Raw genomic sequence first — 17,834 nt, 5'->3', positions numbered from 1 at the left:
GCCTCTGGCAATGCTCAGGATTTGTAAGACATGAATCCTCTTCAGGTTCACCCTGTTGACTTTAAGGAAGCCCCTGTGCCCAAGAGGGGAGGGGGGACAAGACACTCTTATGCTTTCAGGCCCATCTTGCATAGAGACTGTACTAATTTATAACCTCTGCAGAGGGCCGTTTGGCACTATCTATCAAAACTAAAAATACACATACTCTTTGGCCCAGCAATGTCACTTCTGGGAATACATCTCCTGCTATTTAAAAAAAAATGATGCATGTATAAGGTTATTCATTGCAGTACCATTTGTAACAATAAAAGACAAGCACAGTCTAAGAGTATTAGTAAGGGACTGGATGAATGAGTGGTGGGACATCTGTCCTATGGAATTTTATGATCCTCTTTTAAAAGAGTGATATGCAATGATCTCTACTTTTTTAATTTAAAAAGAACCAGGTACAAAATGATGGGCATGTTCAACTACTTTTTGTATAAAAACAAGGCAGAAAGCTTATTATGTTAGCTTTCTGTTGCTGCTATAATAAATTACAATAAGCTTCAAACACAGATTTATTATCTTATAGTTTTGTAAGCCAGAAATCGGTCCCTAGTCTCACTGGCTAAATCAAAATGTTGGCAACATTCCCCTCTGGAGGTTCCAAGAAAAATGGGTTTACTTGTCTTTTCCAGGGTATAGAGGCTGCCTGCACTTCTTGGCTTGGAACCCTCTTCATTCCATTTTCAAAGTCAGCTAAAGCAGGTTAAATCCTTCCCATGGCTTTTCTAACTCTTATTCCTTCATCAAACTTCTCTCTGACCATGGCTCAGTAAAAACAAAAACAAAAAGAAAACAAAACAACAACAAAACTGTGGTAATCAAGACTGGGTGGGTACTGGCATAAATACAGACATATAGATCAATAGAATAGAATTGAGAGTCCAGAAATAAAGTCTCTGCTTTTAAGGAGTTATGTGGTTAGATTGGCTCCACCTGGATATCCAGGCTAATCTGGCCATCTCAAGGTCATTATTTAGTCACATCTGCAATCCCCTTTCTCCAGGGATTAGGGCACAGATATCTTTGGAAGCCATTATTCTGTCTATTATAGTTTTACATGTATTTTTTTTGGTTTGCATATACATTATCTGCAAAAAGATAATACACAGTTTTTACTGGTTGCTCTTGAAAAAGGAAACTAAGGCACAAAGGCAGAAGGGAAACTTTGTTGTATGCTCTTTAGGACTTCAAAAATTTTGAACCGGGTGCATATATTTATCTAGTCAAAATATTCATTGAAATTATTTTAGAAATTTAAGAATGTAATAACAAAATTAGAGAGATGCACTAACCTTCAAAAAGTCAGAACATGAAAAGAGAGCATCCTGCAAACAGGTGGCACTATTGCTTCAGTCACATGGCTCTCTGCTCAAATATATGCCCACATTTATGACCATAAATTTCCCATTCATTTATTAAACCACAACTTTCAATTAAAGTCACTGAACCTAACAATCATTTAAAGAATCAATGAATAAGGTCAACTGGTTTCCTGGGCATTCTCATTTTCTCGTACATTTATAATAGATGTATTATTGTTCAAGTGAATTTAGTGCTCCACAATTAAAACTGAAGAAGCATGATTCTCCAAAAGAGAAGTTCAGAGATGAGAAATTGATTTTCATGTTGTGCTTGCATGATTTCATACTATTTCTGTGAAGTCCTCTTAATCTTTTGGAAGTTTTTCTATCAATAAGGAGTTTTCAACATTTAGAAAGAATCCTCAAAAGAAAGAAAGAAGTAAAACTCTGTTTACAGTTGACACCTATTCTTGTATAGAAAAATTCTAAGGAATCTTTAAAAAATAAACTTTTCAACTAATGAGTTCAGCAAGGTTAAAAAGATATTAAATCAATTTATCAAAATCAGATGTATTTATATGTTTGCCATGAATAATTTTCAAATGAAATTAAGAAAATTTCACTTAAAATAGCATCAAAAAATAAAATATTTAAGTACAAATTTACCCAAAGATATACAAAACATATACTCTGAAAAACTATAAAATATTGTTAAATCAAATTTTAAGTAAATGGAAGTATAGTCTATGTTTATGAATCAAAATATTTAATATTGTTAAGATAGAAATACTCCTAAATTGTTCTTTAATATCTATGCAATCTCTATGGCTTCTCTGTATAAACTGATAAGCTAATCCTAAAATTTACATTAAAAATGCCAGGGATACAGAATAGTCCTAAAAGTAAAATTGGAGGCCTCATACATTCTGATTCTAAAACTTTCTACAGTGCTATAACAGCTGGGCATGGTGGTGCACATCTGAAATCCCAGCGACTTTGGAAACTGAGACAGGAGGCCACAAATTTGAGGCCAGCTTTGGCAACTTAGAGACACTGTCTCAAAATAAAAATAAAAAAGGGATAGAGAGGTACAGTACTTTGGGTTAAACTTCCAGTATTAAAGAAACAAAAATAAAAATAAAACACAACAACAACAAAACTATAGTAATCAAGACTGGGTTGTACTGGCATAAATACAGACATATAGATCAATAGAATAGAATTGCGAGTCCAGAAATAAACACTTGCATATACAGTCAAATGACTTTCAATAAGAATACCAGGAATAGTCAATAGGGGAAATAATCGTCTTTTCAACAAACCATGCTGGGACAACTGAAATTCTACATGCAAAAGAATGAAGTTGGACCTTGCATCTCACTACATACAAAATTTAACTGAATCAAAGACTTAGATGTAAGATTAAACTATAAAATGCTCCAAACAAAATATCAGAGTAAATCTATATAATCTTGGGCTAGACTGTGAATTTTTAGGTATTACACCAAAACCAAAAGCAACAAAAGAAGAAAGTAGATAGATCGGCTTCATCAATACACAAACCTTTGTGTTTCAAAGGTTCAATAAAGTGAAAATTTTTCAATAAAGTGAAAAATTGCACAGAATGGGAGAAAATATTTGCAAATCATACATCTGCTAATAGTAAAAAGGTAGAAACAACTCAAATGATGAATAGATAAATAAAATATTTATCTATAATCCATATACTGCATATTATTTTGCAATAAAAGAAATGGATTACTGATACATGCTAAAACATAGATGAACCTTGAAAACGTGTTAAGAAATCAGTCACAAAAGTCTATATAGTGTATGATTCCATTTCTGTGCAACATCCAGAAGAGGCAAATTCACAGAGACAGAAAGTAGATTATTTGTTGCCTGGGGCTGGAAGGGCTGGGGAGAAAGGGAACATGACCATTAATGGGTTTGGGGTGTTTGGTGGGGAATGATGAAAACATTCTAAAATTGGTTATAATGATGACTGGGCAGTTGTGAATGTAATAAAAACTACTAAAGTGAAAAAATACTTTTAACAAGTGAACAATGTGTTTGAACTAATCTCAACAAAATCTTTTAACAATTCTGTTTCCATTCTCAAAGGACTTTTGTAAATATAGATCAATTATAAATATCAGAGTGTCTCAAAATTTTTATCCCAAAATTAAAATGTAATTCAGATTTCCTGGATCTTTCTTTAAAGCTTCTTTGTAGTCTGCCAGGGTTTCATGAACAAAGAGATCAGCCCTTAAAATATTAGTGGAGAAAATCCATTCCCCCTGCCTACCTCACCTGTGGGAGCTTTGTCAGTCCTGCTGATGGTGCAGCTGCCCAACCCCCTCAGGCTTCAAGCTCTTCTCTCACCTCCACCTAACCCATCCCTCATAGGTCCCAATACACATTGACACTGAGGTGCCCATGACTGATGGTGACTTCAGCATTATTCATACTAATATGTGTAGCTTGTAGGGGATGGTACCAGGGATTGAACCCAGGAGCCCTCAACCACTGAGCCATATCCCCAGCCCATTTTTATATTTTATTTAGACACAGGGTCGTACTAAGTTGCTTAGGGCCTCACTAAGTTGCTGAGGCTGACTTTTTGAAACTGTGATCCTCCTATGCTAGCTGCCTCTCTCTGCTGCTCTTTCTGCCCCCATCCCAGGAAGAGAGACCATTTATGGGGGAGCTGGTTATATTAATATCTTTTCAGTGCATGTAACAAGAAAGCCCCCTGGGGGGGTTGGGGATGTGGCTCAAGCGGTAGTGCCCTCACCTGGCATGCGTGCGGCCCAGGTTCGATCCTCAGCACCACATACAACAAACAAAGATGTTATGTCCGCCGAAAACTAAAAAATAAATATTAAAAAATTCCTCTTTCTCTCTCTCTCTTAAAAAAAAATAAAGAAAGAAAGCCCCTTGGGGAGTTCTGGTCTTTCCTGGGCCCTGTTTGAGTAATGCTTGGGTTTCCTACCCTATGGATGAAAGGTTAATAAAATAGGTACTTGTCACTCTGTTTTTCTATATGCTTAACAAAACACTGTTGAAATCTTGTTCCCAGGATGTGTTGTCCCCAACTGTGAACTGTTTGCTAATCTTGTTCCCAGAATGTGCTGTCCCCAACTGCCAAACTGCAGGATGCACTCCCTCACTCGGTTGCAGGCAAACTGCTCACTCGCCCTGACCCATCAATGAACTTCCCTCCCTGCCCTCTCCAAGAAAAGTATATAAGCTCTGCTCAAGCGGTTCTCAGGGCTCTATCTCTCTTTGCTATAGAGAGCTCAGGCCCCAGCATGCTGGTCTCCAAATAAACCCACCCTTCTGTTTTTGCATAGGACAGTCTCTTGTGGTCTCTTACTCCGACGTTTCGCCAGACCCTTACATGGAAAGTCAGCTTTTGAACCCTATTTGTATTTGTCAGCTATGTTGCCTGGGAGGGAGCATCTCTGTAGAACAGGAATAACAGTACTTAGCACCATGGTCAATGCTCCATCCATATCCTCCCAGCCCCACAAGGCAGGTTCTCTTCAGCTGCCTGGACAACTCACTATCCCAGAGGGCCTGACTGGTGCCAAGGGAGCTCCTACGGCCTGCTGGCATCCATTCATAGAACAAATCAAGATGCATTCTATTGATTTCCTCAGAGGATCGCCAGCAAAACGGAAACCCTGTTGTTCACCCTTTATTGCTTCTCTGCCATCTGAGATCACTTTCCCACGTGCTCCCTTGTGATTCCTGGAATCATGGGTCAAAACTCCCTGTCCCCTGTCCTAGCCTCAAGAGTCGGCTATGGGGAAACCCAAAATAAGTTAAATACTTGTTCCAAACCTTGCTATGGAGATTGAAGCAGAATAATACAACTGAACCTTGTAGGATGCTTCTTATTCAAACAAGACTGAGCAGACCAAATGGGAGGTTAGCCTTTTACCACACCTTAGTCACGTCAAAGTATTCCTGCACCGGAGGAGTCGGGCATTTCCCAAGATGGAACGTTTGTCCCCTGGCCGCAGAGAAGAGACCCAGAAGTGCAGAAAGCAGCAACAGCATCTTGGCCATCTTGGGGCTGGTGGCTGCAGAGGGAGCCTGGAGTTGGGGAAAAGAGAGCAGCTGTAGCCTCCAGGGAGGCACAAGGGCAGGGGCTGGTCCCTCAGGAGGCGGCCCTCCTCCTCCTCCACCTCCTGAGCCTGCATCCTTCAGGGGCAGCCTCTCGATTGTTCACAGCTGAGACCTTCTGCCTGCGACATGGACCTCCACGCACACACCTCCTGCCTGTCTGAGAGTGAACTGGGATTGATTTGCACCCCACCCCCACCTCATTGTGCGTTTCCAGGGTGGGCAGAATGTCTGATTCTCTTTAGAATTATCCCTAGGACCTCAAAGTGTCAGGCCCAGTAGGTACTTGTTGAATGAACAGAGACAACATCTAGGGTGGGGGCGGGGGAGATAAGCAAAGGGGGAGATTGAAGCCTTTGAACCACCTGTGGAGGCAAAAAGCGAAACAACATAACCATGTGCCACATTAGGTGTCCTATGAGATTCATAAGGGATCCCCATGACCCTTGCCTTTTCTAATCTTTTTTTTTTTTTTTTTTTTGGTACTGAGGATTGAATTCAGGGGCACTTAACTACTGAGCCACATCCCCAGCCCTTTTTTTTTATTTTTTAATTTTTTTTATTTAGAGACAGCTCTCACTGAGTTGCTTAGGCCTTGCTAATTTGCTGAGGCTGGCCTTGCGAGTGGCTGGGATTACAAGCATGAGCCACCCACCGCATCCAGTTTCTGCCCCAAGCTTACTGGGCTGCTCTACCAACCCAAGAGCAGTCTGAAAATCTTAACAGGGAGCAGCTATCAGGGACCCCAGGGCTGCTCTGACCTGGTTTAGATTCTGGCTTTGCCACCTACCAACTATAATTGTGTCCAAATTATGCCTTAGTTTCTTTGCCTGTAAAGTAGGAATAATAATCATGCCTATCTTATAAAATTTTGTGGGAATTAAATGAGATAATATAGGGAGAGTACTCAAGACAATGTCTTACACAAAGTACATGCTCAATAAATGCTAGTTATGGAGAGTGGAAACAGGATCCTATTACACTATATTTAAAAAAAAATATTATGTTGAGTGTTTTTCATAGTTGATGGGCATCTAACCAGAGAAGGACTGTCAGCTGATGTGAAACCGTGCACCAAGCATTTCTACCAAAGGGTCTTCTTGTGGCAGAGGATGGCTTTGGGGAGCAGAAGGAGCACTGGCTCCCTGAGTGCAAGCTCTGGGCCTCTGGCGCTCGTCCCTGCTTCCTTCACTGGCTTGCTTCAGGTCTGTTCCCTTCCATGTGACTCCTTGCCTGTAGCTGCCATGAGCTATTTCCAGCTCTCTGCCTTTCTCCCTGTGAAGACGACTGAGTCAATGTAAGCAAAATGTTCTCAGATTTGAGCATTTAAAAGGATGTGTCATACAGGAATAATTATAACCACTTTATTATGAGTCTCTAAACCTCCAAATAACTTTAATAATCAATAGCTTTTCTTCTGGAGGCTTTTTGTTGCCTGGTTTTCAAAAGAACAGTTATGTAATGAGTGAAAGCTGCCAGCTGGGGTAGGATGAGAGGGGTGGCTGCTGAGGCTCCCTGGAGCAAGCCTGCGGCAGGACCATTTCCCTTGGTCTTTGAGGCTCCATTTCCCATCAGCTCCTACTACTGTGTAAATAACACCTGTCTTCTAACCTTCTGGAAGATGGAGAGTTTGTAGAAAGCTGGCCGAAACCCATAAATGTTTGCATCCATTTTCAAGAGATTCTTGGAACCTCAGGAGCTCTACCAGAAGCCCAAGCTAGGGAACTTGCCCGGAGCAACATTTCTATAATATGCACTTTCTATAAGGTCCCCCAAACTGGACAGGGCCTACCCTTTCCTTGCCAGATGTACAGATGGGGAAGCTGAAGACCAGAAGGGGGCAGAGCTGGGACATGGTCCCCTGTCTAACTCTCCACCTGCAGGACCTGAACCATGCTCTCTCTTGCCTACCTCCTTGGGCTTGCTTGCCTCTGTGACCTGGAGAGTGTCACTTCACCATGCAACTGTGACAAAATTCAGTTTCCTGTCTTATTGTGACAAATGTCTTATTACAAAAAGTTCTCTTGTGGGCTGAAACATACTCTTGAGCTCTGTAGGAGGATTTCAGAAAGAGGCTAACTCCCCTTGATCTCAAATCTCTTCCAAAGACTCCTTTTGGTTGCAGGAGCTTTGCTCCTGTGATAAAAACTTCTCGAGGGAGGAAGGGTTGATAGCATCCACCATGTTTTTCCAAGTTCCTTCCATACTGATTCTCTAACACTGACCATATTGGTAACAAATATGCATGATCTTGGATAAAACACAGATTATTTGTGACATGTTATGTTTTTGGATCTTCTTCTGATACCCATAGGAAGATTATCCTAATGAGAACTTTAATTCTAAAAATATGTATAATTAGAGATGAAAACTCTGGCACTTGCCTGATAATCCAGCAATTTGGGAGGCTGAGGCAGGGGGATTATAAGTTCTTAGGACAGCCTAGGCAACTTAGCGAGACATTATCTCAAAATAAAAAGGACTTGGGATGTAAGTCAGTAGTAAAGAGCCATGGGGTTTAATCCCCAATACCAAAACAATAAATAAATTTAAATATTAATATAAATTAAATAATTCAAAAGTAATTCTTCTAAGGTTTCCGTGCATCCATCCTGGGTCGGGTACTGACTGTGGAAGAATTGCTGCTCACATTCACCAAACATCTTCCTGGGAAACCTGGCCTCAGTGGGTGAGCCTGTTCTGCACTGAATCTCTGTACCCTATCATCTGGAAGCAACTTGGGCTGACATTCTCCTTGTACCCCATGAGGTCAATTTGCCTGGTAAATTATAGAGCCAGAAGTTAAGCTCCAGTCTCCTAAGAGCACCCGAGTGTCATTCTGGACATAGCCCTAATCTCAAGGAACTGCAGAACATTAAGGACAAGAGTTTGAGATCTCATATGATAAAATAAACTATGTTTCTGCAGGTAAATAAGTCTTTAAAACTCATTTAGCTTAGTATCCAACAAGAACTGCATCTTTTCAACAAAATATTTTTGGACCCTATTGCTAAATGCAGTTTTTCCTCAAAAGTTAATTTCCATTGTCTCATTTCATAGAGGAGGGCACAGGGAAAGGGAAGACTTTGGTATATGAGTTGACCCTGAGCTTGGTCTTCTCATAGGCCAGTTGCTTAGCACATTTGAACCTTCTTTTTCTCACCTGAAAAGTGGCACTAATTTTACCTACCTTGTAAGTTTGAGGAAAAATGAAATCAAGTCTGTAAAGGTACTGCACAAGATCTTGGTCAGAGTTAGTTATACTTTATAGCTGAAAAGGGGCAATGGAAAGTCAAGCCTGTTTCTATTTTAAGCATCATTTATCATAAGTGAAAATTAAAGCTATAGTACATACCTTTTTTAAAAAAATCAAGACGAAGGCAGTTTCCTCACGCAGAATCACCCAAACTGAGGTGCCTTGTCTTTGTGACTGGCTTCACCCGTTATTTTATAAGCTTCCATTGATGTTGACTCGTCATGCATGCCACACCCCCTACAGTTCAGGAAGGCTGGCCTAAAAGCTTAGCTCTGTATGAAACACAAAGATGGGACCTTGTGGTCCAGCCCCTCCCCCAATTTCCTTCACAGCTGCTCCCTGAAGAAGAAACAATGAGATATTTTGTGTTTGTGTGTGTGTGTGTGTATGTGTGTACGAGAGAGCATTTTCATTCAAAACATCTTTTTGGCTTTGTGGATTTTTTAATTTATTTTCTTTTTCAGTTCAGAATGCACTTTTAGCTCTGGCAAGATGAGTAGTAATATGCTTTCAAACATCTGGTATTTATTTTTCTTTTTTGTGTAAATGAAAAATCAACAATCCCATTTCCTGAAATGGAGCAGGGACTCCACCCCATGTAGTCCCTGGACTGGAATGTGGCTCAGGTAACAGAGCCAGGTTATGAATCACCGAATCACCATCAGCTTACTATGTGAACCACGGCAGGTTCCTACTTGTCTGGGCCTCAGTCTCCCCAGAAATGGAAGTGTAAGGGACATACAGGTTCTGAAACAAGTGAGGCTAAAGTCGAGTACAATCAGGGTGTCCTCTCTGTGCACTGTATGACCCTTTCAGCTATATTCTAGGCAGCCAGATATTGTCTGGGGTAGAGAGTGGGATGTGGACTTAGACCCAAGGAAACTTTCAGTTTGTGACATCTTACAGAGCACAGAAGATACCAAAGAACAGTAGATTTGGAAATTGGATGAGTGGAGGGTGTTTCACTTCTATCTTAGGGATCTTGCAGTGCAGACTGCCAAATGATGAATTCCACTGGCATAGAAAACGTTCCAGCTTGACTTATAGAGCTGAACTGCTAACTATTCAGACTCAGATATCTGCCAGATCTTCAGCCACTCAACTGGAATCTTCCTACACAGCTGCAGTTGAGATATCAGGAAGCCACCCCAGACCCAAATCTGGGCCTAACATGGATATCTCCCACGCACCAAGGGAGGTGCGTGCTCTGTAAGGACCTCTCCTTTCCTGGGCACCTATGATTTCATAGAGATCCAGAGCCAAAGAGCATCAGGGACAATTCATGCTGTGAGCGGCCCCTGGGTGGGCAGGGAGGGAGGAAGTGCTCACCAAGAAAACAGAGCCCACTCAGATCCCCTGAGACTTTGGGGAAAGGCAGTTCCTAGTCTCTTCTGCATGGTGTTTTAGCTAATGAGGATCTGTCCTACTTTGTCCTGTTTCCATTTTGATGCCTTGACAGGTCATCATTACTTACAGCAAGGGACTGAGTCTGTGAGGATCTCAATTAGAGGCCTCTTCCCTGAGATTGATGGGAAGAGCACAGGTCTCTGGACCAGGACATGGAGGTCCTAGACCCAGCTGTGGCCTCACCTCGCCATTGCAACACACTCCCCTGGCAAAATCAAAGTGGCAGCCACCTTCTTGCCACTTTACTATGCTGTGACTGGGATGTGGCAGTGGCATGGGAGAAAGGCAGGACCCCAAGCAGGGCAGTGGGTCAGACAGGAAGTGAGGGGAGGGCCTGACTAGCTGGACACCACAGATCCCTTGGATCCCTACAGTGTCTGGAGCCCTGGCTGCTCTACTTCCCACAACAGCAGCTCTCAACAGGGCCTGTGGGCCTCCTGGAAACTACCAGGACTTGCTAGGTTCCCATTTCTTTTCCTCTTGTGCTCTCACCATGGGGAAGGAGAGCCCAGAGTGAATGTGTTTGGTATGGTAAGGAAGGAGGGAGGGGGGCCCAGAAGCTGGTGGGGGGTGTGTTCTGCTTTGTAGCTGTGGCCCCAGGCCCTCCAGCCTCAGGACCAGGAGGGGACCACACTCCCTGTGGAAGAGCTTCTGTTGCTGACTTCAGAGGAAGCTGTTTTTCTGGATCAGAAAATGCCAAACACAGATTCTCTTTTCTGCATTAGGCTTCTCTGGTGGGAATAATAAGGGTTGAGCAACCCAGAGTGTGATTATCAAACTACATTATGGTCACAAAGGAGCAGCTGTGAGGAAGCCAAGAGGCACAGATGCCCCAAGGCAGGATTTGGAGGCTTTGCAAATTCCAAACAATTTTCCCCATGAACTGTAATAACCACCACCAGGCAGAAGAGATGCACTCCAACTCCAAGTGCATCCTGTCCTCAGAGCTTGTTTTGACACATGAAGAATTTCATCCATGTGTTGTTTATGTGATCCACCCCATGAGCTTGCCCAGCACTCGGATCTAGTGGACCGTAGGTGAATAGGATGGTCAGTGTCTCTGGCACAAAATGACTGCTTTAAAAGGGGAATGTCCCATGATTCCAGGGAGAAGTTTATTTGTAAGATCCCATTAGTCTGATGCTTTTATTAGAATGAAGCCTTGGTGGTGGTGGTGGTGGTGGTGGTGGTGGTGTGTGTGTGTGTTTTGGGGTGCTGCTGGGGATCTAAGAGCTGAAGCCCTTGGGCTCCAGGAGAAAAGCAGCCTTTGGTGCTGAGCCTGTAGTCATCTGATTGGAACCAGCCTTGGAGTTCAGTGAGAGCCCTGAGCCTTGTGGAGAGGGAAGGGGGAAGCTCCTGATGCTCCTGGACAGGCTGTTCTGGGGGAGGAGGAGGTGAGCCCTTCAAGCATGTCAAAGCAGAGCTGGGACTGAGACGCATGCACACAGTGGTGGTGGGCTTCTTCCCGTGAATGAATCTGCTGCTCCTCCCGACTCCTGCCTGTCAGGCTGCCTTCCCTAACTCCTGTATCTCCTCTTGTGCATGCCCTACCGAGGGTGGCCTTGGTGCTCAGTACCTACTGTTGCCCAGAAATAAGCGACACAAAGAGTCAGTGAGCAGTCCACACACCAAGCCTCTCCTATCAGAAGGCTCTAGAATTTGCTTGGTGGTACGCACACAGCTTGGGGTAAAATGAGGAAGAGAGCTGGGAAAAGAGGAGAAGCAGAGGAAGAACAGAGTTGTGATTTGGGGTCAGAAGTGAGCTTGAATCTTGTTGAGCCCACATCCTTGTTTTGGAGAACCTCTCCTCCATATTCTTAAAAATTTGCTCGATCCCTATGACTCAGGAGGGACTGACTCCTTCCCCACGCTGTGGGAGAAGAAGACCTTTGAGGTAGGCCTAGATTTTAAAACAAAATTCAGGTTTTCAAGTTTGTGAGCAATTGAATGAAATTTATGACCCTGGACCTTATAGACAGAGCAACCGTCCCCACTGCGGCCACTGTAGTGAGGCCCCAGTGCAGCAAACATTCTGGGCTCTTTCCTTGGGATGTTTTTTTTTTTTTTTTTTTTTTTTTTTTTTAAGAGAGAGAGAGAGAGAGAGAGAGAGAGAGAGAGAGAGAGAGAGAGAATTTTTGATATTTATTTTTCAGTTTTTGGCGGACACAGCATCTTTGTTTGTATGTGGTGCTAAGAATCAAACCTGGGCCACACGCATGCCAGGCCAGCTCGCTACCGCTTGAGCCACATCCCCAGCCCCCTTGGGATGTTCTTTACCTCAGAATACTGAGGAGTTCTTGTTGCTGCTGGGCCCTGCTCTTGCCGTGCTCCTGCCTCAGGACTCATCCCAGCTCCCTTCCTTCCTGCAAGTCCAAGCTCAGATGTCACACACAGTTCCTTAAATGGCCTTCCTGACCTTTCAAAAAATAGCAACCTGGTCACATTACTTTGCCTGCTTCATTACATCCGCATTATATTTCTACCTGAAAGTTACAATTCTTTTTTTAATATGTTTTCTTATTACTGTGTTTTCCCACTAAAGAAGCTCTGAGTGCAACGGCTCCCTGCTGTGTCCCGGCTGGAGCTCCAAGTGGTTTAATAAGTATTTGTAAATTGACTGCACATTAACAAAGATTTTCATGGGTATTCTAAGATACACAAAAAGAACTAGAGATAACATTCTGGATGTTTCTATGTGAATTGATTTTCTGGGAATTTACTAGCCTGTAAATTTCTGTCTTTTCATCCAAATATCATTTGTCTCTAAGAATTGTGGGTTATTGAACACGTGATCAGCCTTCTTTAGTTCCACAGAAAAAGTACTTCCCTCAGCTTTGTCAAAAGACAAAAATCACAATAAATTCAAAGATATTCACAGCTTCTATCTGCAATTCTAGAGTTCTGTTTTATAGAACAAGTGTGTCAATGAGCTGAGCAGAAGAGGGCGGCTTTATAGACAGAAAAGGGCTGAGGAAAGCAGAAACACAACAAAAAGCAGAGTGGTTGTTTCAAAGTAACTTTCCTTGTAAAAGTTGAAGGTGAAGGGATTTCCTTATCATGCCCAGCTAATGCTGGCCTGTTTTGGGAATTTGATAGCTTGTCTCTCTCTCTCTCTCTCCTGATTTCTTGGAAAGTTAGATAAACAACTTAGTTCAGCTTGGTGACCTGAACCTTTTGCATGAATGTTGTGCTGTTGTTGAGGCTCAGGCTCAGGGTACAGATTCAAGATCCTGGCAGGTGGAAAAAGACTTAAGATACAGTTGAGATAGGAGTTAACCTTTATTTTGGGGGGGCAATAGCTCTTAGACATCCCCTAGTTCCAGCTTCAGCCCTCAGCCATTTCCATTATGCCCCAAGCCAGTTCCATTTAGTCCCCAGTGAGTTCCATTTAGTCCTCTTTTTATATATAGTCCAAAGAAAGAAGGCACACTGCCAACGTGTTACATCAGTGGGCACATGCTCACAAGCAAATATTTATAACTTGAGTACATATACTGACTCAGAGTGTTTCTGACCTTGGTTACGCAAACCATAACATAGCTGAGTCATGGCCTTGGCTACATGCTAAAAACATAGCATAAAACATAACATAGCCCGCCAAATATAATATAGACTGCCAAATAAAACATAGTTTGCTGGAAGCCTCAGCAAGGGAGCCTAACTGTAGCCATTTGGGGTCTTCCCCCCAAATCCATCCTTTTAGGATTCCTCACTCTATGATCTATGCATCTGAAGTCTTCTGCAATGATCCCTTAGGGAGGAGAGCAGAGCCCTGAATCCACAGGCCACAACAATACAAGTGCAACAACATACAACCAAAAGACAAGTCCTATCACCTAAGAGTACTAAAAAAACAGTGCTAGTTTCATCCCATATTGAGATGGCAATCAAAGTCTTTCCCAGCCATGTCCATTTGTTCAGGGACATAGTCCGGATTTGCCTGACAATCCAGCAGCAGAACTCACAGGCACTTTGGTACAAACCCAGCAGGAAGAGGTGTTTGCTACTCTGGCTCTGGTATGCACCCAGTTTACAATGATGTAAGAGAGGACATAGAAACAAAAGGAGGAAGCAGTTACAGGCACTAGTACAGGTAAATCACATCCACCTGGGAGAATACAGCTTCCATTGAATCTCTGAGTTGCCCATTGCTGTTCATACTGACCTGTAAAATGAGTTCCTTGGTCACTCTCTGTTGTGATGGGTCAGCCATCCACACTGTCAACACTGTCAGGGTGCTGAATGTAGTATGCTGATTCTCTTGACCACCAGGCCAGGCACACAAGCCTGTAGTTGTATCCCCTGCCTTCAGGTGGCCCCTTCTGACCTTGGTAAAGGGCCAATGTAGTCAACCTTCCATTGTGTCAAAGGGTTACGTCTCCGCATTACCTGGCCATCCATGGCTCCAAGGTGTTGGCAATGTGGACACTCCTGAGCACAAACCACACATGCCTGGCAGCCCTCCACCAGGGCATCCCACACTGAAGGCAGGCCCCACTGTTTGACCACATTCCACAGTCTTCATACCTCCATGCCAGACCTGCATGCCATAAGCAGCAATGCACCCTGCTGCCAAGTCAATGAGAGGCACCTGCTCTAAACAATGAATCCTTGCCATAGCATCTGCTTCATCATTCCCTGGGCTAGTCAGGGGGTCATGGCCATTGATATGCTGTGGTCACCTGTTCCTGGTGGCTTAGCTCCCAGGGCTCTTGCCACAGAGTTTGCCCGCAATAGATAGCACAACCGTCAGTACATATCACTGTGGGGATATTTCATTTGCTATCATCATCTAGACAGTGTGCAGCTCAGCTCGCAGGCTACTTTGTCCTACACCAGTAACAAATTAGACAGTATCTGTTTCTAGCTCCACAGCCACTGCCATTCACAGAGGCAGTTGTCCATGCCTGGAGTTATCAGTGTAACAGACACTGGACAGTATAGGTGCCTTACCTCCAATGTATGGGCTTGATTCAGGTTCACCTGCATTCACCAAATAGTTTATGGGCCTAGCACCTCCTGAAGTCTCTTGGTCCCTCCTGGCTCCTAGCACATCTTAGTCACAAGATTGTGCATGATCAGTAACATGTAGCACATGGGGACTCTTGCCCCTGTCAGCTCTTGGTACCCTTAAATCTCTCAGGCATAACAACAAAGCCACCAAGGGCTCTCTTGGCCTCTGTCCAAATTATTTTCCCAAGTCTATCAACTCTGCTCTACAGGCAGATCATGCCTGGTTACCTGGGCTGGCCCTTCCAGTGGCTGCCCATCAAGGAACCAGCTGCTGCCATTTCATTTTCTGCATACCACTGTCTGGGCTTGCAGGAGTTATTCTTTCTCCTCCTCAGACACCATCAGTGCCATAGAGGAGGCCGAGGGGTATTTTCAAGGTATGGAGATCCTCCTTCAGCAACCATACTCTGGTTCTTGAGTCCTCTTTATCTTGTAACTCCCTCATCTTGGTAGTTTCTGGTAAAGTTGCATTAGTTTTTGCTCTCAAAGCTACAAGAAACATTTATCTCACAGCCCCAGGGGCTGTGTGTGCAGCTCCTCAGGCAGTTTCTCCATCTCATCTCTACCTCCACCGCCATCTTTGTCCTTGGCTGTGGGCCAGCCCCTGGGCTCCACTGCTCAGTTCATAGTCTACCAAGTCCATGTTCACTGCAGAATAATCAGAAGTCTCTATGCTCACAGGGAACCCTTTCACCATATCCCAACTCTACAAAGGAGTCCATGCTAATAGGGTGTTGGCAACCAAGTGCTACATGCCATAGGCCCCTTCTGTCCACTGGAGTGATGGATCTCTCACCTGTGGAACATTCTATTAACTACACCGGGGGTCAACCTGAGGGGTGAGGCTCAGGCCCAGAAAGCAGATTCAAGATCCTGGCAGGTAGAAGAAGATGCAAGACACAGTTGGGATAGGAGTCAGCCTTTATTGGGGGTGTTGGGGGTAGACCATAGCCATCCCCTAGCTCCAGCCAGTTCCATTATGCCCCAAGCCAGTTCCATTTAGTCCCATTTTTTATATACAGTCCAAAGAAAGAAGGCACACCACCAAGGGATTACATTAGTGAGTGCATGCTTACCAGCAAATGTTTACAACCTTGAGTATATACACTGACTCAGAGTGTTTCTGAGCTTGGTTACACACTAACCATAACATAGCTGGTTCATGGCTACATAATAAAAACATAACAAAAAAACATAGCCTGCCAGAAGCTTCATCAAGAGAGCCTAACTATAACTATTTGGGGCCTGCCCCAACAATGAGTAACTCTATTTTGGTATTGTCTTTTGAGCCCAGTAGTTAGGCTCTCAGTCTGAACCAAGACCTCTTAGAAATTTTATTTAACAACTCCAAATAGTTTTCAACAAAGTGATACTGCTAAAGTTTCCAAAAATGAAATCTGCTCATCTTTCTATATGTTTATCTTATCCCTCAGAGTGTCAGCATTTGTGGAGCGTATATACTAGACTAGTGTAACCAAGTCCCCATAATGAAATAATTGATGTATTCTTTTTTTTTTTTTTTGAAGAGGCTTGATCCATTCTTCCTAAAGTTTAAAAAACAGAGCACTTTTTTTTTAACTCAAAAGAAAATCTGAACAAAGCTTCTAGCTTTATCAAAGATTATAGAAGTTGTTTAACTAAACACTAAATTCATAGACCCCTGCTAACTTTCCTTAGATAATGCTTCTGGTGCCTGATCACCTTGGGAACAACTGTGTTTTTTCTTTTTCTTTTTTTTTTTAAAGGGATTTTGAGATAACCTTGCTCAGCTCAAACTGGCTGAGGCCTCTGACTCCTTCACTTGGGCCTGCATTAGTGTCAAGTGGTCAACCTTTTGACATCAAAGGGCCCCAAACTCCACCCTCAGATCAAGTTAACTTCCTCTGGACATGCATCTACCAACAGTGGTGACCCCCATAGGAACAGAGGTCCTTAGGATTAAAAGATAAAAACTCTCAGGGGAAATAAGACAGCCAAGGTAGCTCTCAGGCTAAGAATTAGGAATTAAAAAGCAAACCAATCTTAAAGGCCTTAAACTAAGATAACACACCAGGAGACAGGAGGTTAGGAAGTCAGCTCAGCCTTCAAAGACTATGTGGTCAGTGGAGACACCAAGAGGCCAGAGCCAAGAGACACAAGATCATTAAAATCAAATCCACCAAGGAAGGGCAATGGTCTACCCTGTTCCAAATCCCAGTTAGGAACTTTCCCGTATAATAAGGAGCAAATTCCAGGTGGAGAGGGCGCCTGTGTGGAACAGTCACTAAAGTAAACTATACCTTTACCTCATTAGCATAGTACAATGCACAACCCCAGGCAGAGACTTAAAATGGTAAAAAGACTTGCAACACAGGAAGAGGTAGGATGAAGAAGAGTGCAGGAGTTAACTAAAATTCCTCCTTTACATGGGATAACACCAGGAAACCAAGTTCCTGTCTTTCCTGTAAAAGCCTTAAAAGCTGTATACCTTTACCCTTTTTTTTTTGAGCCAGCCTGACACCCTGGGTCTGTGCTGCTTCCCTTCTGTTCCAGCAAGAAGTCCAATAAAGAGTGTTGTTGCATGCAGTTGTGCCTTATTCTGATTCTTCTGATGGAGACAAGAACCCGTTTAGTCAGTGATACTGATGATCCATGAGCTTTGTTTATGCATGTGTACACTGCTGATCACTTTACCC

At 43.2% G+C, this 17,834-nt stretch overlaps 1 protein-coding gene across 3 annotated transcripts in view; it reads right to left on the bottom strand.

Moving 5' to 3' along the window:
- Nucleotides 1-17,834, bottom strand: part of Apod (apolipoprotein D) — a 356,333-nt gene that overhangs the window by 7,616 nt on the left and 330,883 nt on the right. Inside the window, exons 1-2 of one of the 3 annotated variants that reach the window (XM_026380127.2) lie at nt 14,312-14,402; nt 5,304-5,453 (exon numbers count right to left, since the gene is read on the bottom strand). In XM_026380127.2, coding sequence (XP_026235912.2) covers nt 5,304-5,453; nt 14,312-14,359 — 198 coding nt within the window. In that variant the 5' untranslated portion in view covers nt 14,360-14,402. Of the gene's footprint in view, nt 1-5,303; nt 5,454-8,838; nt 8,939-14,311; nt 14,403-17,834 lie in introns of those variants that run through there. The other 2 variants (XM_026380128.2, XM_077795368.1) reach the window with 2 other exon arrangements.

Source organism: Urocitellus parryii, chromosome 2, assembly GCF_045843805.1.
Source record: "Urocitellus parryii isolate mUroPar1 chromosome 2, mUroPar1.hap1, whole genome shotgun sequence".
In the NCBI taxonomy this organism is placed as follows: Eukaryota; Metazoa; Chordata; class Mammalia; order Rodentia; family Sciuridae; genus Urocitellus; species Urocitellus parryii.
The sequence above is the reverse complement of the archived record's forward strand: the minus strand, read 5'-3'. Positions and strand labels throughout refer to the sequence as shown.